Source organism: Metarhizium acridum, assembly GCF_019434415.1.
Source record: "Metarhizium acridum strain ARSEF 324 chromosome Unknown scaffold_13, whole genome shotgun sequence".
NCBI classification, from domain to species: domain Eukaryota; kingdom Fungi; phylum Ascomycota; class Sordariomycetes; order Hypocreales; family Clavicipitaceae; genus Metarhizium; species Metarhizium acridum.
In genome coordinates, this window is record NW_027094016.1 from 3186606 (window position 1) to 3211987 (window position 25382).

At 24.6% G+C, this 25382-nt stretch overlaps 2 protein-coding genes across 2 annotated transcripts; both read right to left on the bottom strand.

Annotated features, from left to right (window-relative positions):
• Positions 1–269: 269 nt before the first annotated feature.
• Positions 270–1740, bottom strand: J3458_003611 (uncharacterized protein; the record flags this gene model as incomplete). The annotated part of the gene is made up of 3 exons (XM_007808661.2): positions 270–444; positions 620–786; positions 859–1740. The coding sequence occupies 3 exons, from the start codon at positions 1738–1740 to the stop codon at positions 270–272; spliced, it is 1224 nt and encodes a 407-aa protein (XP_007806852.2).
• A 345-nt stretch (positions 1741–2085) lies between these two features.
• J3458_003612 (uncharacterized protein) lies at positions 2086–2961 on the bottom strand (the record flags this gene model as incomplete). The annotated part of the gene is made up of 3 exons (XM_066117860.1): positions 2812–2961; positions 2563–2758; positions 2086–2487 (listed from the first exon to the last, which is right to left on the bottom strand). The coding sequence occupies exon 3, from the start codon at positions 2470–2472 to the stop codon at positions 2086–2088; it is 387 nt and encodes a 128-aa protein (XP_065977652.1). The 5' UTR covers positions 2473–2487; positions 2563–2758; positions 2812–2961.
• Positions 2962–25382: the final 22421 nt, after the last annotated feature.

Here is a 25382-nt window from a genome sequence, read left to right on the forward strand (position 1 = left end):
TCAATTAAGAAATCATTCATCAATGTGACACGTAGTCTGTGAATGATGGGAGAAGGTGTTGATGACCGCTTTGAGCTGTTTGAAAGTACCCGAGGTGGTACCGTTGGACGCAATATCAGAGTGTATATGAGATTACTAGAGCCGACATATGTACAATGAGTGGGATTCAGCCGTTCCATCAAGAAAGTGGCAAGACACATTCTACATCCCTAGCTCTTGGATCGGCACCATTATATTCTTCAAGCTCCGGTAGATGCTGCTGCTTCCCTTCACAGTGCTGGTTTTGCCTTGTCAGCTCTGGGAGTAAGATACACCATCAAGGGATACTTCTCCCACAGCGTATACGATCGTTGGTTCAGCCACCCCGAACTCTCAGACGCAAGTTTCATGTCGAAATTATAAACCACACGAGCAAGGATCAATCGCATCTCAGCATATGCCAGGCTACAGTGCCCGTTAGCATTACTTTGCGTGTCATTCATAGTCACATGAAAGGAGACGATCGTGTGTGTGTTGGAGAGGGAGATTGGAGGGGGTTTTGACCGGGGGAAGGAGAGGAGGGAAGAGAGGGGGAAAGAGGGGCAGAGGCAACTAGGCAGGTGCGCACTGCGATGCTTACTTCCTGCCAATACAATTTCGTGGACCGACATGGAATGGCTGAAAAATGTTTCGGTTGTCGTTTGCGAACCTTGCGTCTCCTAAAAATCTCTCGGGGTGGAAGTTGAATGGGTCCTTGAAGTGCTCTTCCATGTGATATACAGCCCAGTGATGGACGCCCAAAACAGTCTGAGGTCAGGTAAGCATCCATTTGTATAATTCTCACCATCTTTCTCGCCTTGGGGAGGGTCAGTTACTCACGCCTTTAGGAAAGAAGGTTCCCGCAACCATCCCGCCCTCCTCTGGAGTGGTTCTTGGCAATGCAATTGCAACAGGCGGATACATTCGGAGAGCTTCATCTAAACAGGCTAGCATATACCGAAGTCTGCCGGCAGATTCGATAGTAATCTCGTCTTCATCGGCAAAGTTCGACCGAACTTCATCTGTCAGGCGCTTAAGGGTGTGAGGGTTAGATGTGAGCAAGTACGTGACACCAGAGAGGACGGTAGCCGTCGTCTCAGATCCTGCAATGACTAGCAGCGTGGAATTCGACTCTAATTGCTCAATCGACATGTTCCACTCATCCTTCTTCTTCAAGACACCATCTATCAGGTCATCCCTACTACCAGCTTCGATTCTTTTCTGCAGCTTTGCTTTGTTGATCTTGTCGTGGAAGCTCTGCTTCTCGAGGGCCCGGTTGGGAATCATCCTCGTTACGATACGCTTCATGAAAGGGTAATAGTCTTCGATCTGGAAATAGGTCCCCAGACGACTCAATTCAAAAATACACTGGACCCATTCGTGGTAGTCGGAATTTTCGAGACAGCCGAAAGAGTCTCCAAAGGCCAAGTCACCGATGATGTCAAATGTGGTGAAATTGTACCACGAGTCCATACGGAGGGGAGTCTTGCCATTGTTGTTCCACTGGTATAGTCGCTTGATGAGGAGATCGACAAAGTGTACGATACGTGACTCTTGGGCTCTCATGGACTTGTCTGAGAACCCATGAGATAGTTGCCGTCTCAATGCGGCATGTTCGTCCCGACCTGAGTATATTATGTCTGGCGGCATGAGTGCAGATCTACCTGGTCGGTAAAGGGGACGATACTTGGGAAACTCTTCGGCGTTGTTCTTGTGTCCCATAATATCTCTCCACGCCTCAGCGTCACTGAAAGCGAGCTCATTGGGCGCAATCCGCACAATGGATCCGTATTTCTTATGCAGATGAAGTACAGTGACATGATGCCTTCCGCTGAGCAGAGAACGCAGGTAAGGGATTCGAGAAACCGCACAGAACCAAGGACCAGGGTATTTTCTCAAAGGGTGCAAACACAGGTTGTAAATGCAGCCGCCTGCAGTATATAATATGACCTATATTGCTTGAGTATTGAACGCCCCAGTAGCAACGTTGAATATATCATCCACTTTGGGAGAGTACTGACAATTACTGACAAGGCTCCTGCGATGAGCCCAAGACGGCTTGAAACCTCAACCAACTGCACCATGATTGCCGGATGTTATGCGTAATAGAATAGGGTACAGAATGGAGCAGACACGATGATTTCCTGTCCCTAGATCTTCATTCATCAGTGCCGCCGCCTCAGAAATATCGTCGTTGCCCAATATCTTATGCACAAGGACTGGCCGATATGGTTTGCGGCTAAGTCTTGATGCTATGCGACTTGAGGCGGATGCTTCTGAGGAGAAAATGTGCTTCATAGCCGCAATATATCTTGCCGGTGGCCTACTAATACGGATCGCGGCGCAATCTTCTCTGCGGCACCCAAGTGAATGAGCACTAGCCAGCAAATCTTTGGTCCGTTCCTCAACGTCGTCGCTGATATGCAGACAATCGGCTCCCGACGCTTCCACCATGACTTGAAACTGGTACTGAGCGGGGAGATATTTGCGGAGTTTCGTTAGCTGGAAAACACTAACTACAGACGGTGTAACTTGGGGACTGACGTCGCATCGTAAGTTATGCAGTCGTTCGGAAAGTGAGTAACCACCGCCAGGGCTTCGCCTTATTAGGACCAGAGCCTGATCAATGCTGAATGTCTAGTAGGATACACTCGGGGCGAGGTACGGAGTAGAAGTGTTATGCCGGAGTGATACATCATCTGTCATCATTACATCTTATTCATCCAACTACGTACATCCACTAGGTGTTGGTCAGAAGGATGTTGCTGGTACGCAAATCACATGCATACATACGGATACTCCAAGTAGGACTTTGCTCCTGTCTGAATTCAAGTTCGATATGAGCGTCGTTGGGTATCCTTGGAACATGGCCCAGTGGATAAGCGCCGAGTTGACAAACGGCCAGCCACGCAAGCCTAGTTGCTTTCCGAGCAAAGAACCCAGGTGCTACTGCTGGCGGGTAGATCCCGATCTCCACCCCCAAATGGCTGGAATGGGTTGGAATGGCTTTTCTCGGCCGACCGAGATCACGCCCTGTCGGCGATAGTCGTCATTGACTCATTGGTGTTTCTCCAGGGGCCTCCGAGAATCCGGTAGCATTTAGGGTGGACTCGTGGAGCTACTGCTCCGTATCAGTGATCAGGGCAGGGCCGGTCTCTCGTCAAGTCGACGATGCTGAAACAGGAGCCCAAGTGTGGCGATGATGAAAAGTTCACGGATTGTCTGGGCTCCTCTACATGCGCCTTGTCCAAAGCACGGGTGGTATTTTGGCTGGGAAAATGTCGCCCAAAGCCGCAACTCTCGCCACTTGCCAACATTCTCATTCTCCTCAAGGAGAGGCTTATTAAGGAAAACACAGCCGCCCGGCAGGAACTCCGCAATAAGAGATCAAGTTGTTCCTCCAGCTTAAGAGTCGAAGCGAACTCCGCCGTCTATGCGAGTTCTCCAGCCAGCGAACTCGCGTAATGGAATGCTTCTCGCATGTAAGAGTCTAGGCAGGATACAGGCTACAATTGACGGCCCGCATAAGGACCCTGTGCTGACAGTCTCAGTGGCGCGGGATGACCGTGAGCCGATGGTGCGATTCATTGCACCGACATCTGATCATCCTTGTTCTCCTGAGATGGAGTACTATAGTGCTGGATGTGACACGCGTATTGTAAGTGGACGACTTGGCACAACATGGCCACGTCGGAGGTGATGGGACAAGGCAGAATGAGTAAGTTGTGGTGCATGAAGTCCGCAGCCAGTGGCTTACATGCCAACCCAAGTTCATCCATCAGCCATTGTCACCCAACACTTGCTATGGAAATTTTGCCTCGTCTGAGCGTAAGAACTCCTATTTCTATTGGGAGGCACGCTTATGATAACACCTCGCGGCAATACCAGGCATCGCCTCTTCAAATGGGGACAGGACTGCTAGCAGTTCGGGTCGAGCTACTATTAAAATAAAGCTAAAGAAGTATATATAAAACGCTTAATAAGATTTATTAAGCTATATTATAATAATAAATACCACTTAAAACTAAGAGCTAAGAGTAACTTATTCTTAGTAAAAGATTAACCTCTTATAAAAAAGAGAGAGCACCTACTAGAAAGCTATAACTATTATAATATTATTAACTTTTAATTAAATAGAATATTATAATATATTAGCTACCTATTAGCTAATATTCCCTTAATAAAAGTATTAATTATAATTATTTAACCCTTTATTTAGTAATAATAAAAATCCTTTATTAGAATATTAATAAGAAGAATACACTTATATATATAATACTATAATATAACTTTAATATTAATTTAATAGTAATATAAGAATAGGAAATAAGAAGATATAGCTAGCCTTTTAGCTTAAAGCTTAGTAAATATTACCTAATATATTATAAAGAAAGAAACGTTATATATATTAATAAAAGATATAGCTTTAACACGTAAAAGGCCTAAGAAGAAAAGAATTAAAGCTATATAATACTTAAAGATATTAATATTTTTTCACTTTATTTAAAGCTATTAAGCTTTAATTAATAAATACTATTAATAAAATTAAAGATAATAAAGCCCTTAAATTAAAGCGTTTTTATTAGTAATTTTAACTAAAAACACCTATTATAAAACGCTTATAATAGAATATTTAATAGAGTAAAAAGACTTTTATAAATAATAAAGTAATAGTAACTTATACTTATTACGTTATATAAAAAACCTATTTAATAATATTATAACTATAAGAATAGTATTATAAATCTAATATAAGTTATAAGAAGCCTTAAAGTAATATACTTAAGCGCGCTTAATATAATTAAATTTAATTATATTTTATAATTAATTAGTATTAACCTTAAAGAGAAGAGGCTTATATTAAATATCTTACTATTAAAATATATATAAAAGAAGATAAAAGATAATTTAATAGCTATAAAGATATAATATTACTTTAACTTAATAAATAACTTTAATACTAATTTAAAACTATTAAGAGATTAATAAATATATAAATTAACTTATTAAGTAATTATAAGAAATGACTTAATTAATAGCCTTAAAAAAGAGAAAGAGTAAGCTTAAAGGGGAATTTTAATAAATTAATTACGTAATTAAGATAATAATAATTACGCGTAAAGTAAAGAGAGCTTAAGTTAAAAGGTATATAAAGTTAAATTAATAACTTTATTATAAGGTAAAGAAAACTTAAACTTAAATTATAATTAAAGAAAAAAGAAGCACGTAATAAAACGCTTTAAGAAAGGTATTATTAGCTAAAAAAGGCCTTTAAAAATTAAAAAGATAAGCGAGACTTTAAAGCTATACCCCCTTAAAGTAAGCTAATCTTTTATTATTATATTAAGGTAACTTAAATAATTCTATAAAGTAATTAATTATAAAATATACTAATAAGGCTAATATTCTTATTAAGAAATTCTTTTTTAAGTTTATAATTAACCTTAATATTATCTTAAACCTAACCTTTTTTTAGCTTAATATTACTTATATTTTAAAAGAAAACTACGTTAACCCTATTAAAATAAAAATAGCCTTAACGTTTATAATAAGTTAAAAGGCTTTTAAAGATAATAAGATATTAGCTAGCCTCTTAAAAGCTTATAAGGGATCTCTTATTAAAGTAATTACTTATTTTCTTAATAGCTTACTTAAATACACTTACTTTTTAGCCTAGTTTTATATTATTAAAGTAATTATATTATAAAAGCTAATAAAAAAGCTAAAGAACTATAAGTAAGCGAGTAATTAAAGGCTAATATTACTTTTAAATATAATAGATAAAGTTATAAAGACTATAATTATAAGATAAATTACGTGGGTTATTAAGGTAAAGATAATACTTTTAAACCTTTAAATAAAAAATAAAAGAGATAAGTTTATTAAAATTACGCTTTAAATTATAATAAAAGTAATTAAAATAGCTTAAAGTTAACGTAATATTACTTTACTTTTATAGTTAAATATTAATAATACCTTTAATATAATTAATTACCTTAAACTTATTTAAATGCTTTTAAAGGTAAGGCTTTTTTATTAAATAATCGCGTTTATTTAAGCTATAATTAAGTCAAGAATAAGTTACTTATACTTTAATAAATAAATATTTTAGGTTTATTAAATATTAATAAGTATTTTATAAGATTTATTACTCTTATTAATACTATTTTTACTTTATATTACCTTACTTTATTAATAACTTTAAAAAGTACTAAATATTCTTATTATAAATTTCGTTAATAATATAAATATCTTAGCCTTTAATAAGATATTAAATTAAATGTAATAATACCTTAAAACCGCTTAAAATACGTGCGTAAATTAGATAATAAACGTTAAAGTTTACTTTAACCAGAGCATTGAAAGTAGTGTAGTTTTGTAGTTTTTAGTGAAATTTAGTGTAGTGTAGTGTAGTGTAGTTTTACTACACTACATTACATTTTAAAAATTAGTGTAATATATAGTATTAATAAATTTATAAGCTATTATTAGCTAATATAATTAGTAAGCTAAAATAGGGCTAAATTTACTTACTAATATTAGTATTAGTAAGCAGGGATTAGCTAGCTTAGATAAGCTAAAAACAGGGATTAAAGACGTAATAAAAATATAAAAATAAGAGAAAGTATAAGAGAAATTTAAGGGATTTATATTAGGTAAGTAAGTATTATTTTATATGATAATTATAATTAAAATTTACTTAATTTAATAAAGGAAAAAAATCCTATTATTTATATATAAATATTTTATAAAAAAAGAGATTTAACTTATTACCCTATAACTTAAATATAAAAATATTAAATATAAAGCTTATAAGTAATATATTAAGGTAATAAATAATATTCTTAATTAAATATATTAGCTTTAGCCTTATAAGTAATATAATTATTATTATAAATATAAGAGATTATATTCTTTTAGTTATATTATATATATAAATTTATATAAAATATAAATTTAAATAACTCTTTATATAATTAACTTCAAATATTACTTTTTAGACTTTTATAACGCTAAAATTTCACTCTTTTATATAAAATAAAAAATAATAATAAAAAAACCCTTTTAATATTAAATTAAGTATTAGAATCATAAATATTTTCCTCCTCTTCTTCTTCTTTTATATCCTTACTAATATCTATATAATTAGACTTAGAAATATCCTTATTTTTATTAGAATTAGTTAAAACTTTATTCTAATCTTCTTCTTCTTCCTCTTCCTCTTCCTCTTCTTTTTCTTCTGAATTTCCACTAGAATATGAAAATAAATTATAATATCTCTTATTTTCTACCCTTTTATTCTTATTTTTAACCCAGTTTTTTAATAATAAAATAATTCGAATATTTTCATGTAATAAAGTAGTTCTTCGCTTAGTAATAATATTAGTTCCCTGGTTAAAATTCCCTTCTATAGCTCCTAAAGTAGCTGGAATAGCTAAATATTTTCGAGCTATTATAGAAAGAATTAGGAAAGATTCAGTGGAATTAGCCCACCAAATAAATATATCTTGCTATTAAAAGTTAGCTTATAATTATAAATGTATAAATAATATTATAAAGATAAAAAATACCGTATCTTCTTCAAAATTAAGCTTTAAATAACTAGAAATCTCATTTTTTCTAGTTTTTTCAATAGCTTTAGTTTTTTGCTTTGGAAATAAGTTATTAAATAAGCTAGGTTGAAGCTTAGTATTATTATAAGAAGTTAAATTAGCTGGTTATTGTAAATTAACTTTAATTCGAGTATTATTTATATTTTTAGTCGATTTTTTAGAATTAGAAGAAATTTCTTTTAATTCTATATAAGGAATTGCTTTATTTTTAGGGTCTTTTATATATTCTTAATAAGTTCTATTATATAATTAGTTATTAGTTATTAAGGGATTTAAAATATATATATAATAAATTATAACTTACTCTTTATATTCGGCTTTTAAGTCTTTTAATAGTTGATTAATAGTATTAGAATTAATACTTAATTGATTTTTAATTGATTATAAATTAAGCCTAGGGTCTAATATAGCAGCAAATAAATAAGGCTTCTAAAAATTATAATTACTATTAATATCCTTAGGAAAATAGTAATTTAATTTATGTAAGCCTTTTTCTAAAGCTAAAATAAAGACCTTAGCTAATAGATTATAAGTATTTAACTATAAAATAGTTAGTAATTTAAAATAAAATTATAAATATTATAAATATTATAAAACTTACATTTTTAAGCCAACTTTTTTGATCTTTTAATATATCTTAAAGTAAAGTATGAATTCTTATTAGAAAAAAACATACTAAACTTATAGTATTATAAGATTAGCTTTGTAATTGTGTTGTAAGCTGATTAAAAATCTCTAAAATACTTGTTAAAGTATTTAAATCAGCCTATTCTTGCGTAGTTAAGCTAGCATCTTTAAAAGCTGCTAAATTCGTTTTTTTTTGTAATATTTTAATAGGTTCTGCTAATAAAATAGCTGTGTAAAGTATTTTATAGGTTAAATTCCATCTTATTACGTTTGCTAATATAAGTAAAGTTAGTTATTATAACTTATTAATATTAAAAATAATATTTATAAGCTTTTAAAGCTTTAAATAATATTTATAATATAGAATTAATAACTTACCTAATGGTATTTTTGTAAGATTACTATTTCTAGTAATAAATCCCTTATCTTTAGCTTCTTTTAAAGCTTCTAACCATTATAAATAAAGTTATTGGTTATTTTTAATAAGAATAGCTATTCTTTTAACTTTTCCAATAATTCCTATTTTATAATTAGCTTAAATTATATAAAATAACTTAAAATAAGTATTATAAATTATAATAAATACCTGGAATTAAATTATTAAATTTTATTCTTTTTTTAGCAGATAAATCGTTGAATTCTTCGGTAGAATAATGTAAAAATTCGCTATTTATATAATCTTCGATATTTTCGGTATTTGTTGTTTCGTTAATAAATATAGATATTATATCTTTAGCCACTATATTTAAAATATGGGCTATACAACGAATATCTAAAGGCTTTTTATGCCTTTTAGAATATAAGTTTAAAAAAGAAGATAAAAAGGTGTTATTATTAGAGCCGTTATCTCTAGTAAAGCTATAATAATTAAAAAGTTAGTAAATTAATATTATTTTATATATAATTATTAATTATAAACTACTAACCTTGTAATTTTTTTAGGGTTTATATTATATTCAGTTAATAATTCATTAAAAATTGAATTAATTAAATGGCCGGTATAGCTAGTAGGTAAATATTCAAATCCTAATATATAATTAGCTTTTAAATTATAATAATAATAATAATAATAATATAAATATAAATATAAATATACTTACCAATTAAATAATATTTTAAGTCAAATTGGGGGTTTAACCAATTAGCTATAACCCCTAAATATAATTTAGAATTAATTGAAGTCCAAATATCAAGTTGAATAGATATAAAACCCATTTTATTAACTTGATTTTGAATTTTATTTATTATATTCTTTTTTATATCGGAATGTAATATTTTCATGTGAGATGTAAGGCCTCTATAATGAAAAAAGCTTATATTATGGCTAAAATAACTTAATATTAGTATAATATATAACTTATATATAAATAATATAATAATATAATATAAACTTACTTGTAATAATAACTTAAAAGCTTTTTAAAGCTTTCACTAGTTATAATAGCAAAAGATAGGTTATTTTGAAGCATAAATTCAAGAGCTAATATAAGAGCAGTATCCTTAGAAAATCCATTACTACTACTAGTAATAGTATTATTTCTAGGTCTTTTATTGCTTCTTAAAAAGCTAGAAAAGCTAGATTCAGTTAAAAAGTCGAATATTAAAGGTGACTCTGTAATAGCAGGTACTATTTATAAGTAAATTAGTAAATTATAAATTTATAATATTATAAATATATAAATTAATAATATAATAGGATATAAAATAATAATATAATAAGATATAAAATAATAAAAGAAGTAACTTACTAGTTATTTTATCGTTTTCTTCGGCTTTTAATACTGCAATAGTAGGATGTTTTTTCCTATAATATGCTAAACCATTAGAGGACTGAAAACGGCTAGCTGGGCAGGTAAAAGTAAAGTTACAGCTTGGTTGGCTGCAAAAAAAGGTGATTTCTCGTGGTTTTTCTAAATTAACTGCTGAAACCTCATAAGAAAAAAGGTTATGTTAAATAATATATGATTTTATGCGAAATTAATAGCTTTTATCATTTATATGGTCTTTTTTAGTTGAAGTTTGCTGAGAAAAGCTTGAATTATCCGTAATAATAAGAGGTGTAATTCCAAGAGGATTTTAATCCATTGTAAAGGTAGGTTTTAAATAATAAAAAGTTTTTATAAGATAGCCTAAATTTAAGGCTATCTAATAATAAAAAAAGTTTAAATAAAAGTTAAGTATTCGTAGAGTTATAAGGGTAAGAAGATTAATGTAGAAAAGAAAGGTTCTAAACTTTAAAGTGGGAGAACACAGTCAATATATAGAATAAATTTACAATACAAACGGTTTTAGAAACCTTAAAATTTAGGCATTTTTTAATGCCTAACTTACCCCTTAAACATGCATATTCGTGCGGAAAATAATAGAATAGTTTTACGAGAAAATGTAACTGTAGTGAAACAGTTAAAAAAGCCGGTGTGCTTACAATGCATTAAAGGCGTTATGTTATGTGATAATATGCTGTTTTATCACTTAAACATGTATATACAGCTTACAGGAAATCTTTGTATCTTAAAACTTTAACCGAATATAACTCCTAGAATACTAGACTTATAATTATGCAACTAGTATTAAATTAAAGGGCTTTTTAAGGGCTATTAATTAGTTATAAGCTTATAAATTTTAGTTAAGTATTCGTAGAGATATTAGGAAATAGAAATTGTGGCGTTTTTTATTAAAGTGGGGTAAAACGCTATGGCGTTTTACCCTAGTTAACTTGCCCCACTAAATACCGCGGCTATTATCTTTATAATTAATGGGTAAAATTAAGTGGGGTTAATATTTTTAAATAGCTAAGATTATAAGCTTTAAAATGATACTACTCTTGTTTTTAAACTCCTTTTTTTCATAAAGTTATAATAGTTTTAATATATAGAATAAAAAAAACTTAAGAATAAAGTTTTTAATATTTATATTAATCTTTATATATATAGAATTAATTATATTAAATATATATTTAAGCTTATAAAATACTTTATAATATATAAATTAATAATATATATAATTTTACTTTAATATAAATAATATATATTAATTAAATTAAAAAACATATATAATTATATATAAAATAATTTATATAAATTTTATTAAATATATATTAGATAAAGTTATACGTTTTATATTAATAAGCTATTAGGATAACTTATATAAAATATAAAAATACTTATTACTTATTTTTATAGATTTATTTTACTTAAATAAAATATAAATAAAAACTAAAAATATTTTAAAATATTATTTACATATAATTAAGGTAAAAAAAAATATATATTTTAAATTTTTATATTAATTACATATATTATATATATATAAATAACATTTAAAAAGCATTTATTTCTTATTAAATACTTAAAATAAATCAAGTTAATATCTTTATTTTTAGAATTCTTAAACTTTAATATCTTACTTATTAATTAACTTATAAAGGATATTTTTATAGCATTATAATGAGCTAAAATTATAGTATTTTTTGGTTATTTTTATAAGCTTATAAGTCTACTTTTAAAGCCCTTATAATTACATATTACACTATAAATGTAGTTGTAGTGTAGTTAAACTACACTAAAACTACAAAAACTACACTACACTAAAAACTACACTAAAAAACTACATGTAGTGTAGTTTTTTTGTCAATGCTCTGACTTTAACCTAGTAAAGAGTAAGCTTATATACTTTAATCGTATATGAATATTAATAATAATACGCGTTTACTTTAATAATATAAAGATATTACTAATAATTATAAAAGTATACTTTTTAAGCGTATAACTTAATTAAAAGCTCACTTAAAATAAATATTAAATAAAAATTAAAAATAAGTTAACCTAATAATAACTTACTTTTACCTCTCTTATAGTATTTGCTTAAGAATACTCTTATAAAGAAGCTAAATACTTATATAATTAAGTAATTTAATTTATTATTACTTATTAAGTAAGCGTATATTATAAACTAATAAAGATATATAATAAGCTAAGAGATATTACGTGATAACTTACTAGTAAATAATTAAAATACCTTTAAGTTATTATTAAAGTATTTAAAGCTACCTTAATTCTTTAGCTTAAGGTAAAAGTAGCTATTTTACTATTAAACCTTTGTTTAAATTATATAAAAAGGCGCTTTAAATAATAGCTTAAAGACTTAGAAATATTAGGTTAAATTTATATAATATACGTATTTATAGTAAGAGTACTTAAATAAAGGTATAGCTTATAAAGAAAACCTAATAAAGAAATTATATAATAGCTATAAACTTAAAGTTAAGGTAATATTATATAAGAGGTATTATAAGCAGAGCATTAACTGTAGTGTAGTTTTGTAGTTTTGTAGTTTTTGTAGTTTCGAATATAAAAATTTATATTAATCTAATAAAATACTTATAAGATTATAAGTTTTACGGATAAATAGTATAAATCTTCTACCATAGGCTAACATAAAAAAGTGGGTCCTTATAAGCTCTTATAAGCCTAGAACTGTAAAAACTACAAAATGTAGTTTTGTAGTGTAGTGTAGTGTAGTGTGTTTTTAGAAAATTACATAATCTAGTTTTTAAGCTTATAATAAGCTAGAAGGACCCACTTTTTTATGTGAGCTAATTGTTTATAATATTAGCTAATTTATGTATTTATTATTATAATTCAAGTATTTTATTAGATTTATTACTAATTATTTAAGCTTTTTTGAAAATTGAAAATGTAGTTTTCTTGTTAATGCTCTAATTATAAGTAAACTAATAATATAAATTCTACTATTAATATTATAAGGCTAAAAATTATTACCTATAAAGAAACGTTAAGGTAATAAAAAACGTATCTTAACTTAAATTTATTAAGTAAGATAAGAGAATATACTTAAACCTATTAAAACATAAAATAATAACTCTAATATAGCTATATATTAGCTATATAAGTTTTAATTAATTCCTTTATAAGTAACGTATCTTTAAGGTAAAGTCTCTCTTATATTAATATAAAATAAACGTAAAGAACGTATATTATATTATTATTAAATACCTATAGTATAATAATAGCTAATTATAAAATTAACTTAAGAATTATAAGAAATTCTACTAGGCTTTAAAAAATATTAGCTTAATATAAACCTTAACTTAATAGCTATTAAATATAAGTAAGCTTCTTTATTATTATCTTATTATATTACTTATAAAAAGATAAGTTATATAAGCTAAAAATAATACTAAGAGTAAGTTAAAGCTAAACTTAAGCTAAGATAATACTAGGGTTTAATATATAAAAAATAATTAAATAAAAGAAACCTAATTTATTATAATAATAAACTATAGCTTAAAGCTAAATCTAATTTAATAGTATAATAATAAAAGAACCTAATTAATAATACTAGGTTATATTATTCTTATTTAAAGTATTCTCTCTCTTAAATAATAAATTTAAGCTTAAAGATAAGTAAATAATACTTTACTTATTACTTAATATCTTTATTAAATTACTTACGCTTAAATTATAATTCTTAAGTAAGTATTAACTTTAATAAGATTATAAGTAATAATATAAGAAAATAATAAAAAGACATATTAAAGATAAACTAATACTATTATTAAATATAATAGCCTTTTTTATAATAATAAGTAATTATTATAATAAATTATTTATTACCTTTTAAGTAATACTTAAAGCTAATATTAACTTAATAATGCGCTTTATAATAGCTAATAACTTCTTATAATTACTATTATTATAAATAATTAAAGCTAAGTGTTACAAACTAAGGGTACCTAAAGCAATTAGCCGAAGGCATAAGCCGCTAATAACAGACAAGAATAGGGCCTAACGGAATTATAGGTTACGTAATAGAATTAAATGGAATTAGTTTAATTTAACTTAATAGATTAAAGGGAATTAACCTAATCTAATACGAGAAATTAAATAAGCTTTACCTAATCTAGGATTATAATAAAAAGGTAAACGAGTACTTAAGGAGAAGATATTCCTATAATTAGGTAATTTAAGTCTCTATTAATTAATTTAAGTAATAGTCTTACTATTAAGAGTTATACTCTTAATAGCCTTATTATAATACTACTTAAAAAGCTACTTTATAGCATTTAACTTAACTTACTTTCCAGAGCATTAACAAAAAAAACTACACTACATGTAGTTTTTTAGTGTAGTTTTTAGTGTAGTGTAGTTTTTGTAGTTTTAGTGTAGTTTAACTACACTACAACTACATTTATAGTGTAATATGTAATTATAGAGAGAAATTTTTAATTATAAATATAACGTTAATTATAAGACTTATAAGGTTATAATTATTATACCTTAATAGAGCTAATTTAGCTCTTTATAATGCACTAATTTTTATACGTATAGCTTATAAATTAAGCGAGTTATAATAGGTTAAATCTTAGCTAAAAATTAAGATCCACTTTTTTTAAATAAGAGACTAAAAGCTTAATATCTCGCTTAATATCCACATTTTAAGGTTAATTTTTAAAGATTTAAAATCACGTGATTTTTAGCTTTATTTTAATATATAATATGCTTATATAAGCTTTTTTTTAGTAAAACTTTTTTATAATAAAATTTAAAATAAAAAAGTTAAGTAAGAAATATAAAATCTATTATAATATAAGAAATAATATATATAAAAAGAAAGTATAAAATATTATTTTATATGAAAAATTTTAAGGTATTTAAATATATTATTTATAACTTTAATATATTTCTTATAACTTTAATATTTAATATTTTATATTTAAGTTATAGGGTAATATTATAAATATTATTATTTTATAAGATATTTATATATAAATAATAGAAATTTTTAAATTTTTTACATTAAATATATTTTACTTATAATAATAATATAAAATAATACTTGCTTACTTAATATAATTCCCTTATAATTCCCTTTTATTTTATTTTTATTTTATTTTTATTAGTTTTTTAATCCCTGTTTTTAGCTTATTTAAGCTAGCTAATCCCTGCTTACTAATATTAATATTAGTAAGCAAATGTAGCTCTATTTTAGCTTACTAATTATATTAGCTAATAATAGCTTATAAATTAATTAACACTACACATTACACTAATTTTAAAATGTAATGTAGTGTAGTAAAACTACACTACACTACACTACACTAAAATTCACTAAAAACTACAAAACTACACTACTTTCAATGCTCTGTTACTTTCTAAGAAATAAACCTATTATACCTTAAAATCTAAGCTACTATTACATTTTAATTAATTCTATTTAATAAATTACCTTAAAACTTTAAGTAATAATAACTTTTAAGATATTTACTTTAAGCGAAAAGACTATTAACTCTAAAAAAATAATAAAGTATCTTTATAATAAGATTACTAAAATAGAGAAGTAAAATTAATAGCTTCTTAAACGATAAAATAACCTTTATAAAAAGCTTAATAAGTAAGAAGAGAAACTTATAATAGTTTATAAAATTATACTTATAACCCCTATAAACACTTATAATATACTAAAATTTCTTAAACTAGAACTATATAATAGTTATAAGAGTAATATTAAAAACTTTCTTATATAAGCTTAAGCTTACCTTTAAGTTAATAAGAAAATCTATAAAACGCTTAAATTATAGATTCTTTATATTAGTAACCTCTTAACTAAAAAGGTAATAGAATAGTAGAAGCTAACCCTTCGCGTATATCTTAAGTATAGTGCTAAAGCTAGAGCAAAAGTTATTTATATTTTCTTTAATTATAAAACCTTTAAAGAATAACTTCTTACTATATTTAAAAATCCTAATAAGTATAAGAAAGCTATACGATAACTTACTTAACTTAAGTAAATTAAATCTATAGCTTATTATACTAGGGAATTTAAACGTATTATAGTAAAACTTAACTAGAATACTAAACCTAAAATAAAAGTCTTCTATTAAGAACTTAAAGAAGAAGTAAAGGATAATATTTATTAAGAAGATTATTTTAAGTTATTTAATAACTTTATTAAAATAGTTATTAAGGCAAATAATTGTTTATATAAGTAATGTTATAAAAAAAGTTACAGGAAATTTAAATTATATACTAGGTTTAATAAACCTAATAGTAATAAGCTACGCTAAACCTTTACTATATACGAATATTACGCTAGACCTATAGAACTTAACGCTATAAATAAGGAAAAGGGAAAGACTTATTATAATTATAGTAAGACTAAATACTTTATAAATAAATGTAAAGCCTTAAAAAAGCTATAAAAGCTAATCTTTAAAGGTAAAAAGCTTTATATTATAAATTAAGAAGACTTACCTACGCGAAATCTTAATATAATAAGCAGAGCATTAAAAGTAGTGTAGTTTTGTAGTTTTTAGTGAATTTTAGTGTAGTGTAGTGTAGTGTAGTTTTACTACACTACATTACATTTTAAAAATTAGTGTAATGTGTAGTGTTAATTAATTTATAAGCTATTATTAGCTAATATAATTAGTAAGCTAAAATAGAGCTACATTTGCTTACTAATATTAATATTAGTAAGCAGGGATTAGCTAGCTTAAATAAGCTAAAAATAGGGATTAAAAAACTAATAAAAATAAAATAAAAATAAAATAAAAGGGAATTATAAGGGAATTATATTAAGTAAGCAAGTATTATTTTATATTATTATTATAAGTAAAATATATTTAATGTAAAAAATTTAAAAATTTCTATTATTTATATATAAATATCTTATAAAATAATAATATTTATAATATTACCCTATAACTTAAATATAAAATATTAAATATTAAAGTTATAAGAAATATATTAAAGTTATAAATAATATATTTAAATACCTTAAAATTTTTCATATAAAATAATATTTTATACTTTCTTTTTATATATATTATTTCTTATATTATAATAGATTTTATATTTCTTACTTAACTTTTTTATTTTTAAATTTTATTATAAAAAAGTTTTACTAAAAAAAAGCTTATATAAGCATATTATATATTAAAATAAAGCTAAAAATCACGTGATTTTAAATCTTTAAAAATTAACCTTAAAATGTGGATATTAAGCGAGATATTAAGCTTTTAGTCTCTTATTTAAAAAAAGTGGATCTTAATTTTTAGCTAAGATTTAACCTATTATAACTCGCTTAATTTATAAGCTATACGTATAAAAATTAGTGCATTATAAAGAGCTAAATTAGCTCTATTAAGGTATAATAATTATAACCTTATAAGTCTTATAATTAACGTTATATTTATAATTAAAAATTTCTCTCTATAATTACATATTACACTATAAATGTAGTTGTAGTGTAGTTAAACTACACTAAAACTACAAAAACTACACTACACTAAAAACTACACTAAAAAACTACATGTAGTGTAGTTTTTTTGTTAATGCTCTGATAATAAGTAATAAAGAAAACTATACGTTAGTAAATAATACTAATTTAAATAAAGATTAAAAATTTAGAACCTAATTAATACCTAACGACTTTTAGGAATATTAAATACTCTTACTAAAAAGCGAACCTTTACTAGAATTAATCTAAAAAGAAGAAAATTATTTAATTAAGAAAAATAAACTTAAAGTTAAATATAAACTTCCTAATTAAACCTTTTATTATAATAATAATTACTACACGCACCTTAATAGTAAGTAAAATAGTAAATAGTTTCTACGAGAATAAAAGGGAAGGAGAATAACCCTTATAATATAATTAAAATTATAATAAACTAATTCTAAGATATTAAACGAAAAATTATATTATACTAAGAATAACGTATATATTACCTAAATTATAACCTTATAATATAGGAATAAAGGGAACTATATAACTATAAGTAACTTACTTAGCTTAAGTTTAATTAATATAAATAATAGATTAAGCGATTATTAAGAAAGCTTTAATAATACGTTAAAAGATAACTATTAATAATAACGCCTAGAATAACGCGTTAAAGAATAATATAAGAATAGAATTAATAAATTAGGAAATAATAGCTATTATTACAATTAAAACCAATTTCTTAATAAAGATCTAATAGGTCTTTATATACTATAAATATTAATAGTATAATATACCTTATAATTAATATAATTATAATAGAATAAAAGATCTAGGTAATAATTAATAGTAAAGTATAAGAAAATTTTATCTTACTAAATCTCGTTAATAAATTATAATTACCTTAAACACTTAAAGATAAGCCCTATTAACTTATAATTATAAAAGAAACCGCGGTAAAGTATAGCTAAGAAGTAATTAATATAAAAGTAACGTAGCTTCTTATTAATATATAAGGTATAAAATACTAAGTTATATTAAATATTATAGTAATCTTAAAATACGATATTATATTAGGGATACCTTAGTTATAAGCGAGTAATCTATAAGTTAATTAAAGAACTAGCTAACTTTAATAGAATTTACTAGAATATAATTATAAAGCTAAGAGTAGCCTATAAAGAGTATCTTATTTAAACTATAATAGGCCTCTAGAAATATATGTAATTATTAGAGAGCTAAAAGCTAAGATTAGAGCTCTTACAAATATAGTAAATACAAGTGTATTGTGTATTGTATTTTGTATTGTATTGTATTTTCGTGTATTGTATTTAAATACATTACATTACATAACTAAAATACCTATAAATGTATTATAAGTAAAAAAAACCCCTGTTTTCTTAAACTAAAGATTATAAGGCTAATTATAAGGGTTATAAGGGAAAATTTTATATCATTAAAAAGAGCTAAATTAGCTCTTGAAAATGCCCCACTTTTTATTACTATAAGTTATTATCTTAAAAAGTTATAAGCAATTGAAAATTCGCCCCGCTTTACTTACTTTTTATTTTAAGACATAACTTTAAAGCTTAATATCTCGCTTAATATCCACATTTTAAGGTTAATTTTTAAAGATCTAAAATCACGTGATTTTTAGCTTTATTTTAATATATAATATGCTTATATAAGCATTTATTTATAATATTAGATATTTTATAGCCTTATAATACATTTATAGGTATTCGTATCCTGTAATGTATTGTAATATATTACAATACAATACAATACAATACAGTATAGTAAAAACTACAAAAAATACAATACATTTAAAGGTCTGGCTAAGATAATGGAGATTTTTAAGGAATACTTAAAGTATAATAAGCTATTTAATAAAGAGCTAAAAATAGAACTATTAGAGTATTTACGTTAAGACTATAAGATTAAACTTTAGCTTAATATTAAATTAACGTTTAATAAGATTTATTCTTAAAACCTTAAGTAAGATAAGGTACTTAAGAAGTATTTAAAGAATATATTATAAAAGAGATATATAAGACTATTAGAGTCTCTAATAGAATACCTAATTTTATATGTATTAAAGAAGAATAAAAAACTATAATTATATATTAATTACTAATACTTAAATAAAATTATAATTAAGAATTAATACCTATTACTACTTATAATAGAAATTAAAGATAAAGTTAAAAAAGCTAAATAGTTTATTACACTTAACTTAAAAGAAGCTTATAACCTTATATAAATAAAAGAAGGCTATAAGTAAATAATAGTATTTTAAACTAGTAGAGAATACTATAAATATCTAGTAATACCTTTTAAGCTTATTAACGTACTAGTAACCTTTTATAAAGAATAATTAATATAATCTTACGGAAATAACTAAAAGTATTTATAGTTATATACCTTAATAATATTCTTATTTATTTAAATACCCTTAAGAAATATAAATAACATATATATAAGGTACTATAAACTCTATAAAATAATAAACTCTTAATTAAAGCCTTAAAATATTAATTCTACTAGAATATTATACACTTTTTAAGGTATATACTTATATATAAAGAAATATAAATAAGCTTAAATAAGATTAAAACTATTAAGATATAGCTTATATTAAAGAATTTAAAAGAAGTTAAAGAATTTATAATATTTATAAACTTCTATTATAAATTCTTAAGCGAATATAAAAATATCTTATAATCTCTTATAAACCTAATAAAGAAAGAAGTTAGCTTTTAATAAAATAAACTAAAAGCTATAATATTCTAGAAGATAAAAGATTTAATTACGTTAAAACTTATATTAAAAGCACTTAATTAAAATAAACCTTATAAGCTTAAAATAAACGCCTTAAACTTTATACTAGGCGAATAGCTTAAATAATAAGATAATTAAGAAAGATTACACCTAATTATATTCTTCTTAAAGAAACTCTATGAACTTAAACTTAATTATAAAATTTATAATAAAGAACTTATAGCTATTATTAAGTGCTTTAAAGAATAAAGACACTATCTTATAAAAGTAAAGTATTAAATTAAGGTTTATATTAATTATAAGAATCTTATATTATTCTTAACTATAAAGAATTTAAATAAACGATAGATTAAATAGTATAAAACCCTTATAAATTATAACTTTAAAATTATATACTATAAAGAATTTAAAAATAAAAGAGTAAATACGCTTAGCTAAAAAGAGAACTTAAAATTAAATAAGTAAGTAAGTAATACACCTTTATTACGCGCTATTAAGAATAAGAACCTTATATTAAGTACCTAAGAAATTAATATAATATAATAAGTTAAGCTAAATAAAATATAAATATATTAAATCGTATTATATATTAATAATAATAGCTATTTAAATAATTAAAAAATAAAAACGCATTTATTTAAGAAAGGTAAAACCTTCTTATATAATAAATAATAGTATATTCCTAGTACACTTTAAGAATAGCTTATTAAGAAATATACGAGCACCTATTACACGAATATTAGGGTATAGGGAAAACGATTAGTAGGCTAAGAAAATCGTATAACTTTCTAGAAAGTAAAAAAATAATATAAGAAGTTATTAAGAAATATAATACGTATAATAAAGTAAAATTAGTGTAATACGCATTATATAAAGAATTATAATTAATATTATTACCTAAAAGAGTATAGTAAACTATTATAATAAACTTTATTATTAAACTACTAAAGTTAAAAGAACCTATAATAGGAGTAGCTTATAATAGTATTTTAATTATTATAAATAAACTTATAAAATACACCTACTATATTTTATATAAGAAATTAAGTAATACTAAGAACTTAACGTATATATTCTTTAAAATAGTTATTATATAATATAAATTACTAATAAAGCTTATATTAAATCGCAATAAATTATTTACCTTAAACTTTTAAAAATATCTTATAGAAACTATAAAGATTAAATAAAGCTTATTAATAGCATTTCACTTATAATTAGATAAATAAATAAAAATCTTAAATTAAATACTTGAATAATATTTACGAAGCTATATTAACTACTAATAGAATAATTAGATAAAATAGCTACTATTAGTATAATAGGCTTATAATAGCTCTAAGATTAATAATATAAAGATATTATTATTTAGGGTAAATTACGGATTTAACCCTATTATTAAGATAATATAATATAAAACGTAAACGTATTAATAGCTATAACGTATATAGTAACTATAATAGAAATATAAAAACACTTATAATAGAAATAAATATCTTTATAAAATTAAATAAAGTATTACGTAAATAAAAAGAGATTATTAGCGCTAATTTTAAAGAAGGGATATAAAGTATATCTTATTCGTAAAAATATTAAAATAAAATAACCTAATAATAAACTTAATTAAAAAAAGATTAAATTATTTCTTATTAAACGAAAAATCTTAAATACTAATTATAAACTATTATTATTAAATAAAATAAGAATTTATCCTATATTTTATATATTACTACTAAAAAAAGCATTAAATAAATCTATAATCGCTATAAATATTATAACGGAAAATACTAATAAATATAAAGTTAAACGAATACTCTAAGTATAAGAAAATATTAAAAATCGTTATTATCTTATTAAATAAAAGAGATACTTAAACTTTAAAAACACTTAGAAACTAGCTAAGAATCTTACGAATTACTTAACGTTACTTAAATAATTCTATTAAAGAATAAAAACTTATTAAAAATAAGGAAACTTAAGTCTACTAGAAACTTAAGTATTTAATTAAGTATATTAGACTTTAACTTTTAACGCTTTTAGGTCTTTAACTCGTTTAAACTCTTTACATTATAAGTAATTATCTTTATAGCCTTTTATCGTAAAAATTTCTCTTAATAATAAATCCTTTATAAATAAGCTATCGCTTACTTTAAATTCTTCTTAGTTAAAGCACGTTTTTTATTAAGATAATTCTTTTTATAAAGAATATAATTATAAGCATTTAAAGACGTTCCGCTTAAATTATAGCTAGTGTAATTATATAAAGTATACTTACTACACTTATCTTTCCCTTTAATAATAATACACTCTTAATTGTTTTTTTAACACGAATTATAGAAAGGCATAATAAAGCTAAAGGCAGATATAAACTTAAAAAGACGTTTATAATTAATCTTTTAATTAAAGTAAGATTACTATTTTAAAATACAATTAAAAGATATTATAAAAAGAATAATAAAGAAAGAAGAAAAGAAGAGAGAGAAAGGAAGAGAATACTTACTAGATAAAATAAAATAGCCTTAAAAATAAGACTAATAAAGAAGAAGTATTATATTACGAACTAAAGGTACTTAAAGCAATTAGCTAAAGGTATAAGCCGCTAGTAATAAATAAGAATAGGGCCTAATAGAATCGTAAATTACGTGATAAAATTAAATAGAATTAGTTTAATTTAACTTAATAGATTAAAGGGGATTAACCTAATTTAATATAAGGGATTAAATAAGCTTTACCTAATCTAGAATTATAATAGAGAGGTAAACGAGTACTTAAGGAGAAGGTATTTCTATAATTAAGTAATTTAAATCTCTATTAATTAATTTAAGTAATAGTCTTACTATTAAGAGTTATACTCTTAATAGCCTTATTATAATACTACTTAAAAAGCTACTTTATAGTATTTAACCTAACTTACTTTCTAAGAAATAGACCTATTATACCTTAGAACCTAAGCCACCGTTACACTAAGCTAATAATAGCCTTACTCTTAAGCTTATTATATAGTTTTTAAAGAATAGTTATATTAGCCTTTAATTAAGCTAAAAACTAAAATTAAATTAAAGCTAAAGTTAAGGGTATAATAAGAGTATATACTTAAGGCTTAAAAGTATTAATAAGCTTGATAAGTTTATCTTAAAGTTAAGATAAAATTAAATGAGTCTTAATATTAATAAAAACCTATAAAGTATTAATTAATATATAAAAATAATAAGATTATAAGTTAAAGCTAAATTAAACTTAACTTACCTTTAAGTAAAGATAATTATAAACCTAATAATTAAAGTAAATAATAGTATTAAATTTTATAAGAGTTAATAAAGCTAAGTTAAAGCTAAGATATAAAAATAATCTTATTAAAGATAATTTAATAAAGATAAGCTTAACTCTTTTTCACGTTAATAGTAACTTAAATTATATAAGGTAAATATAAAATTTAATGTTAAGCGTTAATTTATATAAATATTAATATAATATTAAGTTAAAGTAAAATAAAGGTACTTATAATAACCTTTTACTTAATAGCCTTTTTCTTTTAGGTAAGTGTAAGTATTTTACTCTTAAAAGAGCTATTCTTTTATAATTAAGTTAATATTATTACTAGATTAAAGTTAATTAATTAATTAAAACGTATCTTAAAAGTAATATTAAGTATAATTATTTTAAAAATAATAAGCTTTTATAAAATATTAATAGAAAGATATTAAGATTAAGTTAAAGTTAAGTAAACGTATAAAGTAAAATAAATTAATATATAATTAAAAATAATAAATAAAATAAAAGAGAGAGACACTTAATATTAAGCTAATATTAGGTAAAAACTTACCTTAAATTAAAAAAAGCTTATAAAAGCTATAAGAGATAAGAAAAAGCTTAAAAAAATAACGCGCGTTAATTAAATTCGCTTAAAAAAAGGCCTAAAAAATAAGCTAATATAAGTATAACTTTAATAAGCTTATAAAAAGAGTTAAAAGCTATTATAAGGCTAGCCTAATATTAAAGGCTATAAAAAGAGGTTATACGTATAAAAATTAAGAGTTTAAAGAAAGAAGAAAGAAAGAAAAATTAATAGCTTAATTTAAAGCTTTTATAAAGGCTATAATAAGCCTTAAATAACTAATAATAGTTAGCTAAGCCTAGCTAGGTAGCCTTAAAAGTAAGAATAAAGTAAAGTTTATTATAATATATTAATTATACTAGAAATATTTAAGATATAATATTACATTAAGCTTAAAATAATGTAATATAATATAATACTTAAAGAAAACTACGTAATAGCCTTAAACACTTAAATACTAGAATAATTACCTAATTAATATATTAAAGCTAACTTAAACTTAGCTTAAATCTCTATTATATACGCTTTAATAAACCGCTATTAAAATAATTAACCTAATAAGTACCTTTAACCTATATAATTTAAAATACGCTTTATATAATTATAGGTTATAGTAAGGTAAAGATAACCTAGAATAAAAGCGAGGGGGTTTTTCTTTCTATATAAAGGGTTTTCCCACTTGAACTACATGTAAAAGTACTAGAATAGCTTATAATAGCTCTAGGGTACTCAAATAATAATAATAATAATAGAATCACCACGGTGAAATGTTGCTCATACGCTTAGTGTACCAGAATATATACGCACAATCCTCAGAAAAAAAAAGTACTAATTGCTCTTGTTCACCAAAAGGTCACCAGAAATCTCAAACAATACGCTCAGCCTGCGTTGCCCATACGCGGAGGCCATGCCTGACAAGCAGCAGTAGAGGCATGGCCACAACAACAAAATGGAAATCAAAGCAAAAAAAGAAAACCATCAAGAATGGAGCAAGTATTACCTAAAAGATCTACCTGCCACCGCCAAAGTCTAGCTCTTTACCATCTCTTTATTCCGTTTCCCTAGGGTGTAGCAAAAGCAGGCCATCTCATCAACGCCACCCAAACACCACATTTCAAACCCCGAGACGATCGTATACATTCCACTGCTCATATACTACCACCAGCGTAGCTCTTCAAACACGTCTGCCGTCTTGACTCGAGCATACAAGTCAATCAGCTACCACGGAAGAAAACAACCCATTGAACTCTGTCAAGATTCGT